Source organism: Herpailurus yagouaroundi, unplaced genomic scaffold (genome assembly GCF_014898765.1).
Source record: "Herpailurus yagouaroundi ecotype Mexico unplaced genomic scaffold, PumYag 379, whole genome shotgun sequence".
Lineage (NCBI taxonomy): Eukaryota > Metazoa > Chordata > Mammalia > Carnivora > Felidae > Herpailurus > Herpailurus yagouaroundi.
The window spans coordinates 1128962-1149843 of NW_024412596.1; the positions used below are offsets into that span (position 1 = coordinate 1128962).

At 56.4% G+C, this 20882-nt stretch overlaps 4 protein-coding genes across 13 annotated transcripts in view; 2 read left to right on the top strand and 2 right to left on the bottom strand.

Moving 5' to 3' along the window:
• TAOK2 (TAO kinase 2) overlaps window positions 1-2813 on the top strand; it is an 18199-nt gene extending 15386 nt beyond the window's left edge. Inside the window, 4 exon segments of the mRNA XM_040463124.1 lie at window positions 91-303; window positions 1276-1458; window positions 1551-1808; window positions 1810-2813. Of these exon segments, the coding sequence (XP_040319058.1) occupies window positions 91-303; window positions 1276-1458; window positions 1551-1808; window positions 1810-2073 (918 nt within the window). The 3' untranslated portion in view covers window positions 2074-2813.
• A 1263-nt stretch (window positions 2814-4076) lies between these two features.
• Window positions 4077-7078, bottom strand: HIRIP3 (HIRA interacting protein 3). Its single transcript, XM_040463125.1, has 7 exons — window positions 6910-7078; window positions 6712-6832; window positions 6482-6596; window positions 4999-6008; window positions 4730-4898; window positions 4548-4646; window positions 4077-4460 (listed from the first exon to the last, which is right to left on the bottom strand). The coding sequence occupies exons 1-7, from the start codon at window positions 6972-6974 to the stop codon at window positions 4297-4299; spliced, it is 1743 nt and encodes a 580-aa protein (XP_040319059.1). The 5' UTR covers window positions 6975-7078; the 3' UTR covers window positions 4077-4296.
• Window positions 7079-7124: 46 nt separating this feature from the next.
• On the top strand, window positions 7125-16024 carry INO80E (INO80 complex subunit E). Of its 10 annotated transcripts, none has more exons than XM_040463139.1 (8): window positions 7421-7769; window positions 7927-7997; window positions 8227-8279; window positions 10856-10934; window positions 11012-11147; window positions 11531-11647; window positions 14744-14836; window positions 15433-15544. In XM_040463139.1, the coding sequence occupies exons 1-7, from the start codon at window positions 7689-7691 to the stop codon at window positions 14813-14815; spliced, it is 609 nt and encodes a 202-aa protein (XP_040319073.1). In that variant the 5' UTR covers window positions 7421-7688; the 3' UTR covers window positions 14816-14836; window positions 15433-15544. The 10 variants fall into 10 exon arrangements, with proteins under 10 accessions (XP_040319068.1, XP_040319065.1, XP_040319070.1 ...); XM_040463140.1 differs by having other exon boundaries at window positions 11036-11147; XM_040463134.1 differs by lacking the exons at window positions 14744-14836; window positions 15433-15544 and adding an exon at window positions 13585-14293 and having other exon boundaries at window positions 7125-7769; window positions 11582-11647.
• DOC2A (double C2 domain alpha) overlaps window positions 15723-20882 on the bottom strand; it is a 5651-nt gene continuing 491 nt past the window's right edge. The window contains exons 2-11 of the mRNA XM_040463126.1: window positions 20047-20324; window positions 19610-19689; window positions 19311-19385; window positions 19079-19188; window positions 17420-17546; window positions 17276-17335; window positions 17036-17199; window positions 16847-16928; window positions 16660-16756; window positions 15723-16559 (exon numbers count right to left, since the gene is read on the bottom strand). Coding sequence (XP_040319060.1) covers window positions 16414-16559; window positions 16660-16756; window positions 16847-16928; window positions 17036-17199; window positions 17276-17335; window positions 17420-17546; window positions 19079-19188; window positions 19311-19385; window positions 19610-19689; window positions 20047-20311 — 1206 coding nt within the window. The 5' untranslated portion in view covers window positions 20312-20324 and the 3' untranslated portion in view covers window positions 15723-16413. The remainder of the gene's footprint in view (window positions 16560-16659; window positions 16757-16846; window positions 16929-17035; window positions 17200-17275; window positions 17336-17419; window positions 17547-19078; window positions 19189-19310; window positions 19386-19609; window positions 19690-20046; window positions 20325-20882) is intronic.

The following is a 20882-nucleotide window of genomic DNA, read 5'->3' on the forward strand; positions in this document are numbered from 1 at the left end:
TCCTCCTCCTCCTCCTCCTCCTCCTCCTCCTCCTCCTCCTCCTCCTCCTCTCCCTTGCCCCCATCTCCCCTTGGTCCGTCCACTGCATAGTCTAAGGAGCTGCAGATCAAGAAGCAGTTCCAGGAGACGTGTAAGATCCAGACTCGGCAGTACAAGGCCCTGCGGGCACACTTGCTGGAGACCACACCCAAAGCTCAGCACAAGAGCCTCCTTAAGCGGCTCAAGGAAGAACAGACCCGCAAGCTGGCGATTCTAGCCGAGCAGTATGACCAGTCCATCTCAGAGATGCTCAGCTCGCAGGCGGTGAGGCCTGGGGTCCAGGGAGGGAGCGTGGTGGAGGCTGGCCTTTGTACTCCCGCCTTGGTTATGGGAAGTTGGAAGTGGGGGAGTGCGGGGAAAGATGGGGCTTTTGTTCTTGGGGGAAACTTGGATACTCTCCCACTGTTAGTATTCTCCACAATGGTTTTTTTTTTTATCTCTCTTGAGTATTTTCTTAAGGTCTTGACAAAGCCAGCCTGACTACTCTACCAAGAACCACCAAGGAAAGAGTGGCTATAATTGTTTCCTGGGCCTGAGTTAGTTTAATGTGTGAACAGGGAGCAAATCAAAATGATCGTGGCCCTTGGGCCAATTTACCCAGACTTCTGAGGATTTTGAAGATTGCTGTTCCAAAAGTGATCACACAACAACACTGGAATGGGCCAATTAAAAAATACCCATAGCGTAAAAAGTGACAGTGCCCCTATTCATTGCCATTCTCTCACCCAATCCCATTCTCTGACCCAATCTCAGTTAACTGTTAATAATTGTATTTTAGGTTTTTTCCCTATGCATATTTGAAAGATTACACAAAATTATAAACAAATGTAGGATTGTGTTGTACATACTGCTCTCTTCTTTTTCCACCTAGTATTTCTTGGACATTTTTCCATGTCAGTACACCTATCTCATTTTTTAAACAGTGTAGAGTTTTCCATGGTATGGACGTACCATAATTTATTTAACCCATCCCTTATTGGTGGACATTTAGGTTGTTTCCAGTATTTTGCTATCACAACGCTTCAGTGAACACCTTCGAGCACATGTGCAAGTATACCTGGGGGATAAATTCCTGGAAGTGTAATTGCTGTGTCACAGGGTATGGCGACCTTTCATTTTGATAGATGTTGAGACTGGCTGCTTCTTGAAACCTTAGGGCCCAGGCCTACCTGGGGCAGGGGAGGATTGCGGGGGTGGGGGAGGAGGCCCCTAAAATTAGTTCTCCCTGTTTGCCAGCTACGGCTTGATGAGACCCAGGAGGCAGAATTCCAGGCCCTTCGGCAGCAGCTGCAGCAGGAGCTGGAGCTGCTAAACGCCTACCAGAGCAAGATCAAGATCCGCACCGAGAGCCAGCATGAGCGGGAGCTGCGGGAGCTGGAGCAGAGGGTGGCTCTGAGGCGGGCGCTGCTGGAGCAGCGGGTAAGGGGGCTCCGGCACCAAGAGGCGCTGGGGAGGGCAGGCTCCCCACCTCCTGCCCCCAGATGCGCTAACCTCTTTTCTGGGTGTCCCAGGTGGAAGAGGAGCTGCTGGCCTTGCAGACAGGGCGCTCCGAGCGAATCCGGAGTTTGCTCGAGCGGCAGGCCCGTGAGATCGAGGCTTTCGATGCTGAGAGCATGAGGCTGGGCTTCTCCAGTATGGCTCTGGGGGGCATCCCAGCCGAGGCTGCTGCACAGGGCTATCCTGCTCCACCTCCTGCCCCTGCCTGGCCCTCCCGTCCTGTTCCCCGATCAGGGGCACACTGGAGCCATGGCCCTCCTCCACCGGGCATGCCCCCCCCCAGCCTGGCGTCAGCCCTCTCTGCTGGCTCCTCCGGGTCCCCCAAACTGGCTGGGGCCCCCCACACAGAGTGGGACACCTCGTGGTGGAGCCCTGCTGCTGCTAAGAAACAGCCCTCAGCCCCTGCGGCGGGCAGCCTCAGGCGGCAGTGGCAGCGACAACGTGGGCCCACCTGCTGCTGCAGTGCCTGGGCCTCTGAGCCGTAGCACCAGTGTCGCTTCCCACATCCTCAATGGTTCCTCCCACTTCTATTCCTGAAGTGCAGGGTGGATGAGCAGATGAATGGGGCAGGGGCAGGGGTGGGTGGAGCCGGTTCCTGGAGGGCTGTAAGCTTGAGGTCCACCCACAGGTGGGGGACAGGATGTTGGCTCCAGCTCCCCTTAGACCTCCTCATCTCATGAGCTTCTTGGGCTGGCCAGTGGCCCAGGGCCAGCTTGGGCCTCGGTGCCTCAAGGCTGACCAGGAGCCCTTGCCTCCCCACCATGGTGCCAGGGTCTCTCTCCATCACAGCCTTGGGAAAGGAGGGAGATGTGCGTGTCAAATATTCATCTGGTCCCCTGGGGGAGGGGAAGGGTGGGTCTAGATATATTATATTCAGAGAACTATACTACCCCCTGTAATGGGGCCATGGACTGGGGATGCCAGGCCCCCCAGACCTGAGGTGTGGCAGAGCAGGTCTGGGTGGGGAGAACAGAAGGAAAAGGCCTTCCTAGGAAAGGATCAGGATGTTGTCTTGGGGTCAGGATGCCTGGTCTCTCCATTCCCCCGTTGCTGTCTGACGTCCTGTGCCGTTTTGTCCTTTATCTTTTTTCTTTTTCTTTTTCTTTTTTTTTTTTTTTTTTTTTATTGAGATCAGAGCTGGGGCAGGGGAACAAGGGAAGGACCTTGGAAGGGGCTGCTTCCAAACCTGGGGGCAGTCGTGGGAACCCCTCCCAGCTATGGGGTTGGCACAGAGCCCCACAGCAAGCTTTTAATAAACTGTTGGTTATTCTAACAGACCCCGGGACTCACCCTTTCTGTCTAAAGTGTGTATTAAGGACTGTTCGTGGGAGGTGATAGTGTCATTTGTATTTAAAAAGAGAATTTATTGGGATGTGTAACTAAAAATTTCAGTGATTTTAATGACTTCGGGTAGGACTGGATCCACAACTTGAAAGGAGGTCATCCATCTCCTGACTTCTGCTTCCCTTTGTTTTGACTTCAAAGATTTCAAAAGGTTCACTTCACACCAGGCTCCTGGCAGCTCCAAGCCTGTATCTTCATAGCAATCTCAACAGCAAGAATGCCAGCAAAGTCCTAAAGTGACTTCATTGGCTCAGTCTGTAGCCAGAGGCCTGGGGTACTCCTGACCAGATCTATGCCCTGTACCCACCCCTTAAAGGCTAAAAGAATTGGCTCAGGGACTAAATGGCTGTTTCCAGGGGGAAAAGGAAGACCTACACCAGCTGTCCCCAAGTTCTATCATTATGTTCCTCACATTCTTCTTTTTTTTTTTCAACGTTTTTTTATTTATTTTTGGGACAGAGAGAGACAGAGCATGAACGGGGGAGGGGCAGAGAGAGGGAGACACAGAATCGGAAACAGGCTCCAGGCTCTGAGCCGTCAGCCCAGAGCCCGACGCGGGGCTCGAACTCACGGACCGCGAGATCGCGACCTGGCTGAAGTCGGACGCTTAACCGACTGCGCCACCCAGGCGCCCCCATGTTCCTCACATTCTTCTTAAGGCCAGTTACTCAGACCTTCCTCCCAACTAGGCATTAGGTTATGATAGCTAAAAGCGTGATGATAATGAGGGCCCTGCTGGTCAGGCTGGAGGAAGAAGGGTAGGAGCCACCCTCTTCTCTGATAGAGCCTGGTGGCAGATTGGATGGCAGGGTCTGGAGGCTGGGACTTCCTTTGGAGAACCTGAGGGAAATGAAAGGGAATGGGGTGGGGTAGGGAGGCAATGGCTACTCACCTTCCTGGCCCACGGTATAGGGGTAAGAGAGGGGACCGGTTTTTTGTTTCACTATTTTTTACGTTTATTTATTCATTTTGAGAGAAAGAATCTAAAGCAGGCTTTGTTCTGTCAGCACAGAGCCCTACATGGGGCTCAATCCCATGAATCATGAGATCATGACCTCAGCCCAAACCGAGAGTTAGTCACTTAATCTTATTCAAGTAATCTCTACACTTCGAACTCAATGACCCCGAGATCAAGAGTTGCTCCTCCCAACTAAGCCAGGCACCCCCCCGAATGGGGACCAGTTTTGACCAAGTGATTCAAACAACTCCTTTATTGAGTCTTAAAAAATAATCCCTGTAAACACCTTAAACTGAGAACGTGAAGCTGAGAAGTAGGATCCCAACAATTTGTGTCCTTGAAGAAAGTCCTCTGAAGAAAGCGGCTTCTGCTCTGCAGGCACAGATTGGAGCGGGGGGGTTGGCGGGCGGCATATCTGCTTTCTACAAGTGGAAAGCCTCCTGGGGAAGGTGAGGAGCTCAGTTACTCTCCCCATCACTGCTGATGATGCCACGCATATGTGACCAATCTGGGGGTGGGGGGCGGGGCTGTTCATCCTCTGAGCCCAAAGTCCGGCAGTATAGCTCCCCTGGGGGATCTGCTTCTCCTGAAGGGTTCCAAGCCGTGCGTCTGCGTGGCCGACCTAGATTGGGGGGCAGGAAAAGCAGGAGATCAGTTGTCTGAGAAAATCCTAGCCCCACCTCTTGGGGAGTGGGAGGAAATCCCTCACCTGAACCACTGATGATGTTGGTAATGTCCAAGGAGGCTACCTCAGCCGCCTCCTCCCGCTGCTCCTTCAGGGCCCGACACTTCTCTAAGGAAGGATTGCCTGGGGCAGAAGAGGTTCATGATCCTCTCTTCCCCAGCAGCCAACGCCCTCTCCCACAGCCTCCAGGGCACACCCGGCCTCACCCTTCATGCCCAGGGCTTCCAGCTCTGCCCGGAGGACACTGAGGCGCTCCTTGTGTGAGCGGCAGGGGCCCAGAAGCTTCTTGTAGTTTCTATGGGCACCACAGGCCCGAATGTAGCGCTTTAGCCTCATCACGGCTGGGTGGTCCTCACCACGGCGACCGGAGCCAGCCTGGCAAGGAAAAACCGCAGCTGAAGGCCAAACCTTCAGAGTTTGAGACGAGGTCTCCGTCTTCCCTAAAGGTGGCCTCCCAGCCCATCTTCACCCTCACCTTCCTGCCTTTGGACTGCGGACTGCCATCTGTGGAAGAGGAGGAGGAGCTTCGTGCCCGGCCTTTCCTGGAGCTTTTCTTGGAAGAGCGGTTCCCCCTCTCCCCCTTAGGGCTATCCTCTGCCTCACTGTCACTCACCTCCCTCTCTGAGTCACTCGCCTCACCACTGATACCACCCGCTTTGGCTGTCTTTCCAGCACCTTCAGCAGGTGGTTTCACCTTTCTCCAACTGTCTTCCCCATCCTCGCTGCTTCCACTCTGCCTTTTCCCACCTTTCTGCGGGGTCCTGTCCTTGCTCTTTCTCTGCACCAGGGGCTCTTCATCTCCCCCGCTGTTATCCCCACTGCCTGCTGCTGCTTTTTCCTCTTCTTCCTCTGTTTCCCCCAAGTCTCCTAGTAGCCTGGCTGCCCTGCTTTTCTGCTCGCAGCTCCTCTCCTCCCAAGCTGACTTTTTCCCTCCACTGCCCCGGGCTCCAGCTTTCCAATCCTTTTCCTCTTTCTCTCTGTTCTCTTTCTTCTTGGCTATGGTGTCTTCCTCCTCACTGTCCTTTGCACTTTCCTGGTGGCTTTCAGCACCTTTCTTTCCCTCCACCTTCTTTCTTGTCCTCTGGGCAGGTTCCTCCTCACTGTCTTCACTCTCTTTCCTGGCCTGCTTCCTACTGGCTGAGGTTTTGCCCGGTGCCTGCTTATTCTTTGTCACAGGTTTCTTCCCAATCCTGCCTCTGGACTCCTCCTCGTCCCCTTCCTCATCTTCCTCACTGCTCTCTTCCTTTGAGACCTTACTTGTTCTGGCGGAGCCCTCTTTCTCCTCCCCACTGCTCTCCTTCACCTCCCTCTCTAATCCAGTCTTTGCAGCCAGGTCCCTCTGCTGTTCCTCATCACTGCTCTCCTCAACTGCTTTCCTTGAGGCTCGCTTTGGACTCTCCTCCTCTGCTGAACTGACTTCTGCTGCCATCCCATTCTTTGCTGAGAGGCCAAAACAGTCTGGACTGGAGGCTGCAGAGCTGGGCTCTGGAATATGGAGAGAAAAGAAGGTTGGGATGGGTTCCTCCTGTCCCTTCTCCCTCCACTTGGGATTGGTTACCTCTGACAGATGGAGGGAAGGGCAACAGAAAACACAGCTATCAATCGGTCCACCCTATTCCTGGTTCCTGACTCACTGGCCTCGTACCCTCATCTAATGCTTCGGGATATAATGCATGCACGATACTTTTTGAAAAAAAAAATTTTTTTCTCCACGTTTTTATTTATTTTTGGGACAGAGAGAGACAGAGCATGAACGGGCGAGGGGCAGAGAGAGAGGGAGACACAGAATCGGAAACAGGCTCCAGGCTCTGAGCCATCAGCCCAGAGCCCGACGCGGGGCTCGAACTCACGGACCGTGAGATCGTGACCTGGCTGAAGGGACGCTTAACCGACTGCGCCACCCAGGCGCCCCATGCACGATACTTTTTGAATGAACCAACTATACAAAAGTCACTAACCTGACTCCGAATCGAAACGGAACCTTTTTCTCCCAGGGCCACTGCTGGGGGTGGGAGGCCTCTTAGCCTTCTTGGCAAGATCTGGCCTCTCTTCCCTGGCACCTGCTTCATCCACCTGCGTGGGCGCAAGAGGTCAAAACGTGTAGGAAGGTTGTGTTCCCTACGCCATCCCAGGCCCCTCCTCCTCAGCAACAAACCCCGCCTCCCAGGGCCCAGGCTCGCGCCCACACCTGCACTTTCAGCAGCTCCTTCTCCACCAGCCGCTTTAGTGCTTGCTTCTCGTCGGGTTCCAGGTGGTCGCGGCCCGCGTGAGCCAAGAACCTCCGCCGCACTATGGAGTGCGTGAGCGTGCTGCGGAGACATGTGTCACGACGGAGTCCCCGTCCCGCCCCTGCCCTTTCCAACCCCAATTCCAGTCTCTAGTGCACCTGAGGTCCGGGCGGCCTCGGAAGAAGCTACGGATGAACTCCTGCATCTCGTTCTCCCGCGCCATTTTGCTCCACCTGGGATTGGTGGCTCCCGCCTTTTTTTCTTCTCGGCCTCCGTCACCGCGTTTGACAGGAGCTTGCGCACTCGGGAGGGTCGTGACGCGGTGAGGGGAGGGACGGTTGGGGGTCGGTGGCGGGTCGCTTGGACCGAGAACTTTGCCAGACAAAACTTGTTTTCCTCGGGTAGTTGGAGGGTCTCGCGGCTCCTTTTCTTAGGACCAATCGTTTTTTCAAGTTCTCGTTAGAAACCGACTGGGCGCCCGCAACCTTTGGGTGTAACGTAATCAACCTGCGACACTGCCTCCTCTCGTCGTCACAGGCCCTAGCTAGGCGACTGTGATTTCGAAAGACAGATGGAAAAGGATATCCTCGCCTGAAAACTAAGAATCCCTGGAGGCAAGTCTTGCGGCTTCTGATTGCTAAGCACATCTGGAATCAGTAAACGTGCCTCCGTCGTCCGCCATCTTTATGACCTCATCGCGTCGCTGCGACGCCATCTTCAGCGTAGTCCCTGGAAGCAACGTTCCTTTCCCGGTGTTCTCTAAGAGGGCAGCCCCTGTGGTTAAAGATCCCTGGGCGCAGGGTACGCCGGGAGTTGTAGTCCCAGCGGACACAGCCTTGCGGAGTCTCCGGAAGTGGAGGCGTGAGAAGCCGGGCTGAGCAGGCTCCGGGTAGCGGGACGCCCGACTACTGCTGGGGCACTGCTCCCGGGGCAGGTCATGAACGGGCCGGCGGACGGCGAAGTGGACTACAAGAAGAAGTACCGGAACCTGAAGCGGAAGCTCAAGTTCCTCATCTACGTGAGTGCTGCCGTGAGAGGTTGTGGGGGGTGAGGCCTGGAGTCTGTAGGACCTCAGTTTACCCACGTGTAAAGGGGAGTGGAGTGAACTGTCCCCAAGTCCCGGGCGTCTTTACGGGTGGCCGTTGGCTCAGCGCCCCACCTTCCCTGTGATACAGGAACACGAGTGCTTCCAGGAGGAACTGAGGAAGGCGCAGAGGAAGTTGCTGAAGGTGTCCCGGGATAAGAGGTGGGACACGGTGGGGGTGGGGGAGTGGGGGGAAGGGGAATGCCTGCGGGTGATATGGCTCCTGTGGGTCTACATTCGGACCCTGTCCTTGGAATTAGGCCACAAATGCATGGCGCCTTCCTTGGGGCTGTTGCAAGGATCCAACGGGCCGGCTGGACGGGACAGGGTTCCGGGAGAATGTTACTGAGATGGCAACAAACACTCTTGTTCTCCCCGCCTCTTCCCTTAGTTTCCTCCTAGACCGACTTCTGCAGTACGAGAACGTGGATGAAGATTCTTCTGGTGAGCAAGGTCATGAAAAATTGTTGGAGGACATGGCTCCTGGCACTTCAGCAAGCCTCCTGGGCCCCTCCTTTTAGGCTGCGGAGGCTGATAAAAAACCTCCGGTGGTTCTTAAATCTATCGGTTATCCTTCACTCAAGCATTTATTGCTTTGCACAGGGGATACAGTGGAATTTGCATTCTGGTTGAGGGTGATAGAAAAGCAAAGCAGCTAGGGTCTCAGATGTGAAAGGAATAAAATCAGGGTTGTATGGTAGTGATTGGAGCAGAGCAGGGGTTGATAAGCTTTTTCTGTAAAGGACCAGGTAATAAATAGTTCACGTTTTGCAGAGCTGTTGCAGCTACCCAGTTCTGCTGTGGTGGTGCAAAAGTAGCCAGAGGTGATCTGTAAATAAATGAGCTTGGATGTGTTTCAATAAAACTGTATTTATGGACACTAAAATTTGAATTTCATGTAATTTTCACATGTCATAAATAGCATTTTTTTTTATCCCTGCCCCCAACCATTTGAAAATGTAAAAGCCATTCTTAGTTTGCAGACCGTGTAAAAGCAGGTGACAGGGAGCGTCAACAGTGCTCAAGAAAAGCCTTTTTCAGGAAGTAATATTTGAGCTGAGACCGAGATAAGAAGCAGAAATCAATCTTGGAAAGATAGAAGGGAGAGATTTTCAGGTGGAAGAAATGACAAAGGCAGAGGGAAGAACAGACCAGGCTGTCTGGAGAGCAGCAGGGCTGAAGCATGTAGTGTTTCCAGACTTTGTTTTGAGCATGGGACTCATTACATCAGACCAGGTCCCCCCGTGCATACTTACTTATAAAACAATTTAATGAAAAAACAATGTTAAGATCATTGTATACAATTTGTTCTGTTGGTGTGTAGACTTTTTTCTTTCTTTCTTTCTTTCTTTCTTTCTTTCTTTCTTTCTTTTTTTTTTTTAAACTTAATGCTGGTTGCAAACCAGTCAATTGACTTGATGACCCCACTAATGGATTGAGACCCACAGTTTGAAAAAGTACAAAGGTGGGCGTTTGTGGTCCCGTTCCAGGGTCCGGTCCATGTAACTCATTTGAAATACGGTCACCTCTTCCCCGTGGTGCCTTTAAACACTGGTCTGGAGCAGGGGTGGGCAAGCAACAGTCAACGAGGCTGTTTGCTTTTGTAAGTAACGTTTTATTGGAACACACGACGCCCATTTGTTTATGTATGATAGGATGGCGGATGATGCGTGAGATCAGAGAAACAAGCAGGAGCCAGCTCGTGTAGGTCAAGGCAAAACGTTTGGCTTTTTATTCTTGTTTCTCATTGTCTATCTACTCCTTTTCTGAGATCTTCCAGTTAGTTTGCTGTTTGAGGGGGGACTTCGGGACAGGAGCTATGAGAAAACCAGCAAGTTCACGGTCACAGTGGAGTGAATCTGAGGGGTGACAGCCACAGCTGTCAGCCACCACTCCTATCCGGGAAAAGCCCACAGTCTGGTCAGGGAGACACCCACACACGACACATCTTAGCACAGTGTGAGGAAAACCATGACAAGTGAGAGTAGCGAGTTGTGGGAGAGCCCGCAATTAACTGAGCCTGAAGGATTCCAGAAGGATTCTTCCCAGAGAGGTAGCATTTAATCCGCTTCCTAAAGGATCTCTCTGAGCAGGGAAATTGGGAACGGCATATGATCACGGGTCTCGGGTTTTTTTGTTTCTTAAGTTTATTTCGTGTGAGAGGTGGGGAGGGGCGGAGAGAGAACCCCGAGCAGGTTCCACACTGTTAGCGCAGAGCCCATTGTGGGGGCTCGAACTCACAGACTGTGAGATCATGACCCAAGCTGAAGTTGTCCGTCTAACCAACTGAGCCACACAGGTGCCCCTGTCAGTTATTTGGAAATGAACCGTGGGCCTTCGAGGTGAAGTACAGAACCGAGAGATGAATTTCTTTTTGAGAACATAGGTGGGCATGATGTGGATAGTACAGTTTGGTTGGGAGACCAGAAAGGTAGGTTGAGACCAGATTAAGAAGCACTCCGAGTGCTTGCAGGCAGTGGGGAACGTCACCAGGAAGGCCGTGATCGACTTTACCTTTAGATCATTCTGGAATTGAAGTACTCAGTGGGTGGAGGGAGAGGTGAGATTGCTTAGAGGTGATTTTGATGGTGGCCCGACCTAATAAAGGCCAGTGGTCTAAAGTGGTCAAGGAGTCAGAGATGTGGGTTCAAGTCCCAGCTCTACACTTTGCTCTCTGAGCCATAGTGGCCTCCTATGGAAAATGGATGTGATGCCCTCAACTTCCTCCTTGGTTGGTTATGAAGACAGGGAGTAACAGTGACCCAGAACACTCTTTCAGAGCCTGGCACACAGTTAAGTGCTTGACAGATGTGTTATGATGGAGTCCAGGCAGGAAGTCCATTGTCAAGGACGTTTCAGGAAGCTGGAGAGGCTGTGGGCCTCCCAGCATAGCATGTATGTGCCATCTGGGGAGTCAGGTTCCCTGGGCCCCTTCCATAGAGTTGAGATTGCACCTCTCTGAGGTAGACTGGAACCCCCCTCCCCCCGCTGCCCCACTGATCAGCCCTCCCCCCTCACAGACTCAGATGCCACTGCATCTTCAGATAACAGCGAGACAGAGGGAACACCCAAGTTGTCGGACACGCCAGCCCCCAAGAGGTGAGAAGAAGCCATCATTCTTCTCTGGGGGTGGAGGGTAGGGGGGGTACCTGGGCTTCCTAGCTGCTTCTGACCAGCCCCCTCCCCTGTCATTTCTCCAGGAAGAGAAGCCCTCCACTGGGGGGTGTCCCCTCCCCCTCCAGCCTCTCCCTGCCTCCTTCAACAGGGTTTCCCCTTCAGGCCTCGGGGGCCCCCTCCCCATACCTGAGCTCGGTGAGTTGGGGTCAAGGGTGGGAAGTATAAGTGAGATGCCTGGGAAGAAGGTGGGCATCGTTTGGGCAGATGGGCCTCATGAGGGGTGAGGCCGGCCCAGCCCTGGGGGCGTCTGTCTGGGTGTGACCAGCAAGCGTTCCTTGGAGGGGTGTGAGTCGGGGCTGCCTGCTTCTCTCTGGCGTAGGAATGGGGGACAGACATGACTGAGGAGAGCAGAGCTCAGGACAAAGTCCTGCTGCTGTCCCCTCCCCTTCTGTTCTCAGGAGCCACACTCATCACCATCTCTTGTTTTTCCATTCTTCCTCCTGTTTGCGTTTCTTCCCTTCACCCCCCACCCCATCCACTCCATTTCCCATCTCCATCCCCCTGACTCCTGCCTGCAGCTGGCTTCCCCTCCCTACCCCCCATTCCCTTCCGACTACCTGGCCCTGCAGCTGCCCGAGCCCAGCCCCCTGAGGCCCAAGCGGGAGAAACGGCCCCGCCTGCCCCGGAAACTCAAGGTACCCTGATTGGGGAATGTTAGGGAGGGGCCAGGATGGCAGCAGGACAGCCAGCTGAGGGAGGCTCAAGACAGGGGCTGGGGCCTGTCCAAAAACTTCCAGGGATTGATTTAGGGCTGCTGGGGGCCCAACCCAGGGCCAGGCGCCGAGGGCCAGGTGAGAGAAGCGCTGGCCCATAGGCTTGGTGAGGAGAAAAATGAGGGGTAGGACCAGCCTTGTGGGACTCAGAGTGAAGACTCCTGGAGGCCAGTCTCGTCTTTCATAGCTGTTCTGTGATGCCAGGCAGTCCCAGGGGACAGGTAAAGTTGTGGACAGTCAAGTCAAGGCTGCACCAGTTAAAAACCACGTGACCATGAGCAGGTCTCTCTGACCCTCTAGATCTCCAGTTTTGCGTCTGTAAATGAATGAGTGATGAACAAGGGTTTCTGGAGCACCAACTATGTACCAGGTACTGTCTTAGGTACTGCAGATGCAGTAGTAAACAAAAGAGACAAGAAATCCCTGTTCTAGCAAAAGCAGGGGAAAATGGACCCGATAAATCGGTGCCAGTGCTAAGACATGGAGCCAGGTGAAGAGCATGGGAAACTCCAGGGTAGATAGGAGCTGGTACTTATGGGGGTCTGGTCTGGGACGGTATTCGGTCAGAGGCTTAAAAGAAAGGAGAACCAGCCATGCGGCTCTCTGGGAAAGTGTTCCAGGGAGAACAGGCAGCGTGAAGGCCCCGTGGAGGGTGGGTATTTGGCTTGTTCAGGGACCAGGAAGGAGGTCGGTGTGGTCGGAGGCAAAGGAGGGGTAGGTGGGGGAGTGAGTAGATCAGAGAAATAACCAAGGGGCAGGATTGTGGAGAGCTTTCCGGGTATCGTAAAGATTTTACTTGTGCTGCGAATAAAGCGGAGAGCCATGGTAGAAGGTCGGGCAGAGAGGAATCTGCTCCAGTTTACGTGGTTCGCTGCTGTGTGGAGAGTGGACTGGGGAGGGGCTGGGTCAGGATGGATGTGGGGAGACCTCCAGGGAGGCTCCTGCGGGGAAGCGGGTAGAGCCGCTGAGAAGTGGCTGCTGGATCGATTTCAAAGATTGAGCCATGGGAAGACCAGCACGGGCTGTGGGAGAGAGCAAAGGCAAGGGCGAGTCCAGGGTGTGGGTCCCGAGCCAGGGAAGAAGTGGGCTAGCCTTTCTCTGGGACCAGGAGATCTGGGAGGAGCAGCTTTGGGAGGGAAAACGAGTTTGGTTGTGGATGCATCAAGATGTTGGCTGGAAATGCCAGCCAGACAACAGAGGAACGTGAGCCTGGGGCTCGTGGGTGCGCGTTTTGAAGTCATCAGTGTGGAGGCGGGCGCGATTATTGGGTGAGAACGTGGATGGAGAACAGAAGAGGCCTGTGCACTGAGCCCCAGGAGAGATGGGGCACAGAGGACACAGTGCCCTCCCAGCTCTGAATCCAAGTGGAATTCAGACTGGGCAGGACAGCTTTCAAAGTGGGTAGACTGTAGACGCAAGGCCCTGGAGCCAGGAGCAAACTGAAAGGTCGCTTTGTGGCGATTAGGAGTGTGGGTTTTGGAGTTCACATCTCAGCTGTGTCTCTTACTCCTTCGGTGACCTTGGGTCTTGAGCCTGAGAAATGGGTAGATCATGCGTGATAATGCTGGCCCTTCGATCTCCTTGGCAGGGATTTTGCTTCTCGTCTGTAGGGCAGGATGGTGGAGAAAGCAGGGGTCAGCGAAGCCTGGAGCGGATGGGTAGGGGTGTGGCATGGCGGTTTGAGGCTTTCTAAAGTGCTGGGTCCTGAAGAGCTAAGTTCTGATCATACCAGCACGAGAAGGTTGGTTGAGAGAGGGGCTGGGATCTGTTGCTGTGGTGGAGGAAGGGATAAGTCGGGGAAGGCCTCCAAGAAGAGGTCATATTTGGGCCCAGGGAAAGTGAGATTTGGAAATTTGCAGGCTGAGCAGGAGTGGAAGGAAGACGAGAGACATGGTGAGAATATTGTTTGGGCTGACGCAGGAGTGAGAAGAGAGAAGGACGTCGGAAGGAAAGACAGGGTGAGGTGGGGCCACAGAAGGCCTGGGTATCCAGAGCCAGGATGTCCTGTTAAGGGGTGGGGGTCACTGAACTTTCTGGTGACTTCGTCTGAGGAGACAAGAGACAGGCACAAAGACAGGAACAGGTTAGTTAGGAGCCTGGGCCTCAGTCAGACAGAGTGGGTTTGAGTCCCAGGTCCTCCAAGCACCCACCTTGTGACATTGAGCAAGTCATTTGCCCCTCTGAGCCTCGACTTTCTTCTCTGTTCAGTGGGGTTAGTGTAGGATAAAATGAGTTAAAGAAGAGAAAGCACATAGCCCAGTGCGTGGTCCCTGGTAAGCTGTGGGTAAACAGGAGTGCTCTCGGTCACACAGAGGCAGCCATTGAGTAAGGCCAAGCAGGTGTGGGCTGTGGGGACGAGGGTGGGGATCCAGTGGTGGCAGCCAGAGGAGGGAGGCTTCATCATGGAGCTGGGCCTCCTGTCTATCACTGGTCCCAGCAGACTCTTGTACCTGGAGGCACCGACCAGGAGGTAAAAGCCACTGCCACCCCAAGGACAGCAGCCTGAGGGCTGAAGGTGTAAAAGCAATCCCAGGGACCACCATAAAGACACATATAAGCGCTTCCTGCCACCCCGACCTGGGGCCAGATGGGACACACTGCCCACTGGGGTCCCAGGAGCCCTGTGCCTTAAAAGTCTCCCTTTGCAAGTCTCAGATTCCTCCTCTGGCCCATGACCTCCCCTCCCTTCGAGGGTGTTCGGAGTGGTCAGAGACCGTTAATGGAAATCACCTGGCACAGAACAGGTGCTCAGTTTGTGCCCACGGGCAAAGGGTGAGACCCCCCCCCCCCCCAGCTCTCTGTGGGGAGGACATCCGGCGACGGTGAGGCTGGAGGGTCGGGCAGGACAGAGGCCACTTCTCAGCCTCAGAGGACAAAGCAGGACTTTTGGTAAATAGAAAAAGGCACTCCAGGTGGAGGGACCGGCCTGTTCTCAGGCACGCCTTACCACCTGTCCCAAGGGCAGCGAGGAGCCTTTCCCTTGTGTGGAGGAGTGACGTGCTCAGGTTTGTGTTTTAGAGAGCTCACTCTGGCTGCAGTGTGGAGGAAGAGCTGGCTCTGGGAGAGGCTGAAGGCAGGGAGTCCAGTTAGGAGGCTGGGACCGTAGCCCAGGTGAGCTGTGAGAGGAGGGCCTGGCCTGGGCCAGCGGCTGCGGGTATCCCAAGGAGGGGCCCACCCAAGATATAAGAGGTAGAAACCTCCCGCTGGGGGGGGGGGAGGGGGGGCAGAGACCTCGGACACCCTCCACCTAACCAGTGAGTCCCGAAGTAAGAGGGAGGAGAGGAGGCCAGTGCTGGCAAAGTGGGGTCTGGGGTGCCCAGAGGCGGGCGGGTGGGCAGGCAGGTACCGGAGGCTGACTCTGACTGGCTGTGAGTGCCGACACAGGGGCAGCCAAGGTGCCTCCCTGGAGAGGGCAGGGCCAGGCCTTCCCCTCCTGGTTTCTGTAAGACCCCTCACCACCACCACCCTCATCACCGCCTCCATCACCACCCCTCACCTCCAGGCACTTGCTGGTTCGAGGCTCAAGGGGCTGAGGTGGGGCAGGCCCCTGATTCCAGCCTTGGCCGGCCCGGCTGTGTCCACTACCCCTTGGATGAATCTTTGCCCCTTTCCCCATCCCTCAGAACTGCCTTAGGAGGCACTGCCAGCCCCCTGGATTCCAGTGCCTCCCTGACAAGCCCACCCTGTGTTTCTTCCCCCTGCTGCAGATGGCCGTGGGACCCCCTGACTGCCCTGTGGGAGGGCCGCTGACTTTCCCAGGCCGGGGTTCTGGGGCTGGGGTGGGGGCAGCCCTGGCCCCACTGCCGCCCCCCAAGATGCCTCCCCCCACGATCCTCAGCGCCGTCCCTCGGCAGATGTTCAGCGACGCGGGCAGCGGGGACGATGCCCTGGACGGGGATGATGACCTGGTGATCGACATTCCGGAGTGACACCCCCACCCCCACCCCCGGCCAAGCCCTTGCCCCATGCCCGATGCCAGCACACACGAGCCCCCAGCTTCCGCAGAGACGTTTATTGACGCCCAGTTGCCATGCTGCGGCCACTGACACAATCAGAAAAGGCGTAAACATGCACGAACGTCCCCTGGAAGGTGGGTCCCCACTGGGGAGGGCACAGGCCCTGCCCTCACATCCCAGCCCCATCCAGGGGACAGTTATTTAAATGAGTGGCCAGGAGCACTGCCACCTCTCCGAGAGGCAGAGACCCTGCGGTGGCCCCCCACTTAAAAGGGCAGCTGTACAGGGCTAGGTTGGTTGGTTGGTTTTTAACGAAGATTCTGTATTAAAGGAGTGGCTCTTTTTTGTTTTTCGTCCTCTTTTTTGGAAACATTCTCCTCCTCCAAACCCCCCCCTAATCCGACCTCCTCCCTGCGGGGCCGAGGGGGACGGGGCAGCCTGGAGAGGCAGGAGAGAGGAGCGCAGCCCCCTGCAGGTGTGCACAGGATGGGTGTTTGCATATTTGCGTAGTAGCGAGTCAGGCAGGAGGAAGTTTGCATATGTGAATATAGATCTCCACGGTCCCTCACGAGAAGACAGACCCACGGTCACGCAGACTCTCACAAGATAAGACAGGTAGTGGGGGGCGGGGCTTCCACCCCGTGTAAACGTGCAACACACTCGTGCGAAGGTTGGGTACTGGACCGGCCCCAGGGGAGGGGGGGGCCCTGTGCTGGGCAGGTGTGGTCCCGCTCAGGCCGAGGGCAGAGCCCCGGCCGCAGGGGGCAGCTCGCTGGTGAGGGTGTGCCAGCGTTCCAGGGCTGCGTCCGGCTGCTGCAGACAGTCACGCCAGTGCTTCCGGGCCTCTCCCCGAGCCCCAGGCCCCAGGGACACGCCACCTGGGAAGCAGGGAGAGGCAGGCAAAAGCAGGGCCCATCTCACTGCGGGTCTGCGCCCCCCCACCCCCATCAGCGCCACCCAGCAGGCTTCCCTCCTCACCGATGAAGTCGTTGGATTTGCCGATGTCATAGTCCCAGACTGTGACTTCCAGAGTCTTGGTGGCCAGAGCAGAGAGCTCCATCTCGTAGAAGAAGTCCTGGGGCAGAGCAGGCCACATCTTCCCTGAGGCCCTGGCCCATGTCCTGAGCCCCAGCCCCCCTTGATTTCTGAGCCCTGCCCCACTTACCTCGTTAAATTCTGGATTGAGAGTCTTCTTCTTCACACACGTTTTATGCTTGGATTTTTTATCCACGTCAGGCCTCAGGTACCTGCCGAGGAGGGGGTGGCGGAGGAGTGCGGAGGTCAGGGGCAGGTGAGGCCCCGGGGGAGGATGGGGCAGAGGTCAGGCTCCCTGGGGAGGGAGGGGTGGGCTCACGTCTTGACGTAGGGGTCGGAGTAGCCATTGACGTCCATGGCGGCCAAGTGGGCGCAGCGCACGATGCCCACCAGCAGCCCCTGGCGCCGAGAGCTGTAGCTGAGACTCAGCAGGATGCGCCCACGCTCTTCCAGCAGCCCGGGGCCCTGCTCTGCCTGTTCCAGCTGTGGGGCAGACGCAGGGGTCAGCCTGCATCCTCACCACCCCCCACCCAGGTGTGGTCCCTGTGAGGTGCCTCACCTCCTTCAGGTAACAGGAGATGCCCCTCAGCGCTGCTGACATGGAGGAGGGTGAAGCCAGCTGAGGGGGCAGAGAGAAGGTTCTGGAAACTGGCCTCCCCAGGGCCCGCTCCCCCCACCCGGCACCCCATAGCCCCACACAGACCGGGACCTGGCGCTCAAGGCAGATGTTAAAATGTTTCTTCTGTGAAGGCTTGAGGCGGCGGAGGGGTACTCTGATCTCCCCAATGAATTCATTGTGGCTCAGCTTGTCCTCGTCACAGACGGAGATCCTGGCAGGGAACTGCAGGGTCAGGGCCCCCTGGCGTACCTGAACCTGCTCCAGTGTGGGGAGAAGGGTCCTCCGACCAAACTCTGAGCACCTGAAGCCAGTGCTAGCTGTACCCTAAATACTCTGCGCCTCGCCTGTCTCACGGGCCGTGTGGTGAGCACCAGGCCCGGAGCTTGAGAAGGGTGCTTTGATTTGCCCTGTTCCTCCACCCCTCCCTTTCCAGCTGCCCAGGCCATTCCCGGTCCATCAGGACCTGCGCCGCCACTGTAGGAAGCCCTCCCAGATCTTGAGGCCCACTACCCTCCACTGCCTCCACTCAAGAGCCTGGGGACAGGATCCAACTGAATGTGCCCAGGGCATGCACTGGTGGATGTGGGTCACAGATTCAGTATGTGAGGGCTAGAAGGGCCTTGAGCAGCTTTGCGCAGCGGGACAAGGATCCCACACCTCCTCTGACGCTCCTGTCCTTTTCTGCATGGAGCCGGGGAACCAGCCTGGGAGGGATACGGGAGCCCAGCCATGAAGCAATGGTTGCTTTTAGTTCCATGCGTCCCCTCCTGCAGCCCCCTGCACTTTCTTTTGTCCTGATGCTCTTGAGGAGCTATGTCATGTAGGGATATTTATACCCCAGCTCTGCCACTTGCTGGCCACCTATGTGACCTTGGACAAGTCACTTAAGCTCCCTCTACCTCAATCCCACCTCTAAATGGAGATAATGAGTACCTACCTCCCAGAACTACTGGGATCAAGGGAAATAAATGTAAAGACGCATAGCCCAGGGCTGGGAGCACTAGTGAGCACTCAGTTATTGGGCCTAATTCTCTCCCATCTGAAAGATGGGCCAGCCTTCCTGGAGTCAGGTCTGCCCTTCCCTCCAGTCTGCCTCACAGCCAACATCAGGGCGATCTCCAAAACACAACCCTGACTGTGCGCCTGCCCCAGTACAAACCTTCCCCTGGTTTCCCAATTTGCCAAGAGCGCCGATAAAGGTCTCCCAAGCCTGGGTTTTGCTGCCCTTCACTCAGGTCGGGGACTACACCCCTTACAGCTCCCTCTCCTGGGGTGATGGAGCAGGTTTCCTGTCCTGATGGATGTTAGGGAGACACAGGCAACAGCATGGTTGCTACACAGGTCTGACTTGTCAGGGGCTCTGAGGAGGGGTCTCGGTGACCAGAGAAAGCTTCCAGGAAGAGGCACAGCCTAAATTTTGAGTGGGATTTAGTCTGGCCAAGAGAGAGGAAGCAGGGAGCATTTTCCATGGAAGAGACACAACAGGCAAAGGTCAGGAGCATAGAACCACTCCGAAGACAGCAGTCCTCTGTTGGAGCAGCAGTAGGAGGAGATATTTGGGGAACAGGAATGCCAGGGAAACCTCTGGCCTACTGCCGAAGGGGATGGAGAGCCCATGATCGTTCTTTAGCATCTGAGAGGCACTTAATGGGAGGCAGATCAACCAAAGAAGGTGCCAATGACAGCTGTCCCAGAGGACAGCTGAGATGGAATTCTTGGTAACAGGGAGAAAGGAGCGCTCACCTGAGCACCTTGTGGGTGATGTCATCATCCGTGATCCCACTGTACGTCAGATCTTCATTCCACACGGGATTCAGCGTGTTCCTCTGAGTCTTAGTTTTTAGCTTATTGGCCTGAGGTGTGGGGGCAAACGTTCTCAGGACATGTCCCCCTGACCCGTGGAGGCTGAAGGTAGGGGAAGGTTGGGGGCAGACCCACAGGCCGGGTCAGGCTAGGGGAGGAAGGAGGACGTTACCTTGCAGGCTCCAGGCAGCAGGTGCAGCTTGACGTAGGGGTCGGCCAGGCCATTGAAATCCATGGGCTTGAGGCCCTGCAGGGGAGCAGAGGGAAGAGGGCTGTAGGCTCCCAGCCCTCCCTCTCTCCCTCCCTCCCTCCCTCTGCAGAGTGGTTGTGGAGAGTCAAGAAGAAGGGTGCTGGGGGATAGGGGGAGGGGGAAGGAGAAGGGGTCCAGCCCAGGGAAGGAAAGGTGGAAAGTCACCCCTCCCAGGGTGCGAGGCAAACAGGGCCAGGGCTTGGGGGGCGGGGAGAACCCACCTTGGCCCTGAGGATACTACAGTGCAGAGTGCAGGAGGCCTGGTCGTAGAGAAGGTCAAACTCCAGCATGCCCAGGGCGGCTGCAGAAGAGGGAAGAGTCAGTGTGTGAAGACAGGTGTGTGAGACCGGTGGGCAGACGGGCTGTTGTGCTGGCGCTGAAGGTGTGTGCCCGGCTGTGTCTGTCAGCCTGCGAGTGTGTGCGCGCATCTGGGTCCCTGGCTGGGCCGTGACTGGGGCTGTGTGGGTGGTTGAGTGTCTCAGCAGAAATATTGAATATTCAGCCTTGCTGAAACTGTAGCCTCCACACTGACTGCAGCCATGGTGGGCCCGCCTCCCCCAACGCACCCAGCAGGGCCCCAGCCCCTTTCCACAGCCCTGAGGCGGTGCCCCCCCCCACCCCCCGTTAGCCCCAGGGCCCTTCAAGCCCCCAGACTCACTGGTATCATCCGAGTCGTAGCTGTCCACCTCGGCTCCCTCCTCGGGCGTGGTGGCCCCAAGGAGGGCTGCAGGGGGGGCCAGGGCCAGGGGGGCCAGACGAGCAGGGGCCTCCCTGAAATCCCTGCCCCCGCCTTCGGGTCCTGGTCCCCGGCGGGGGAAGTAGTCAGAGATCTGCCGGATGGGCCGGATGGGCCCGGGGCACACGTTGATGGCCATGTGCTCCTGGATGTTGATGGTCATGCGGTCGCCCCTGCGGCCCCTCATGCAGCACCCTTGGCTGCGGGAGGGAGGTCCAGGAGAGCATGAGCCCAAGACGGACTCCTCATACCTGCTGTCTGCTGGCTGAGGGCCAGGCGGCAACCTCCCCAGTTGGTGGGGCCCTCACCGGCCTCCCTTCCCAGGTGTCCAGGGAGAGGGTGGCCTGTGCCAGCTGGTGGCCAGGCAGGAGGCCTGGACCCTCCAGACCCCAAGCTTTGCTCCTCAGGGGCTGGCCTGCCAGCCCTCCCCCCCACCCCATAAGTCCTGGCGCCACCTCAGCCATGCCCACATGCCTTTGGATTGTCCCTATGTCATCTTCCCAGCTCCTGCCCCTCCTCCTGGTCGGCCGTCTGCCCCCCCACCCCACCCCTGGGCTCTGCCTGCTGGGAAGCAGCCCCACAGGCCCCCTCCTCTATCTCTCTTAAGCTCTGTCCATCCCTCTGCACCAGGCGCTCCTCTGGACCGGGTGTCACCTTCCCTCTAGGCTTTCATTGCCCACTGCCCCTTCATTCAGCCCCAGGACCTGCCTGCCTGCCTGCTTGGTACCACCGCCCCCCCCCCCCCCCCCCCGCCCCCC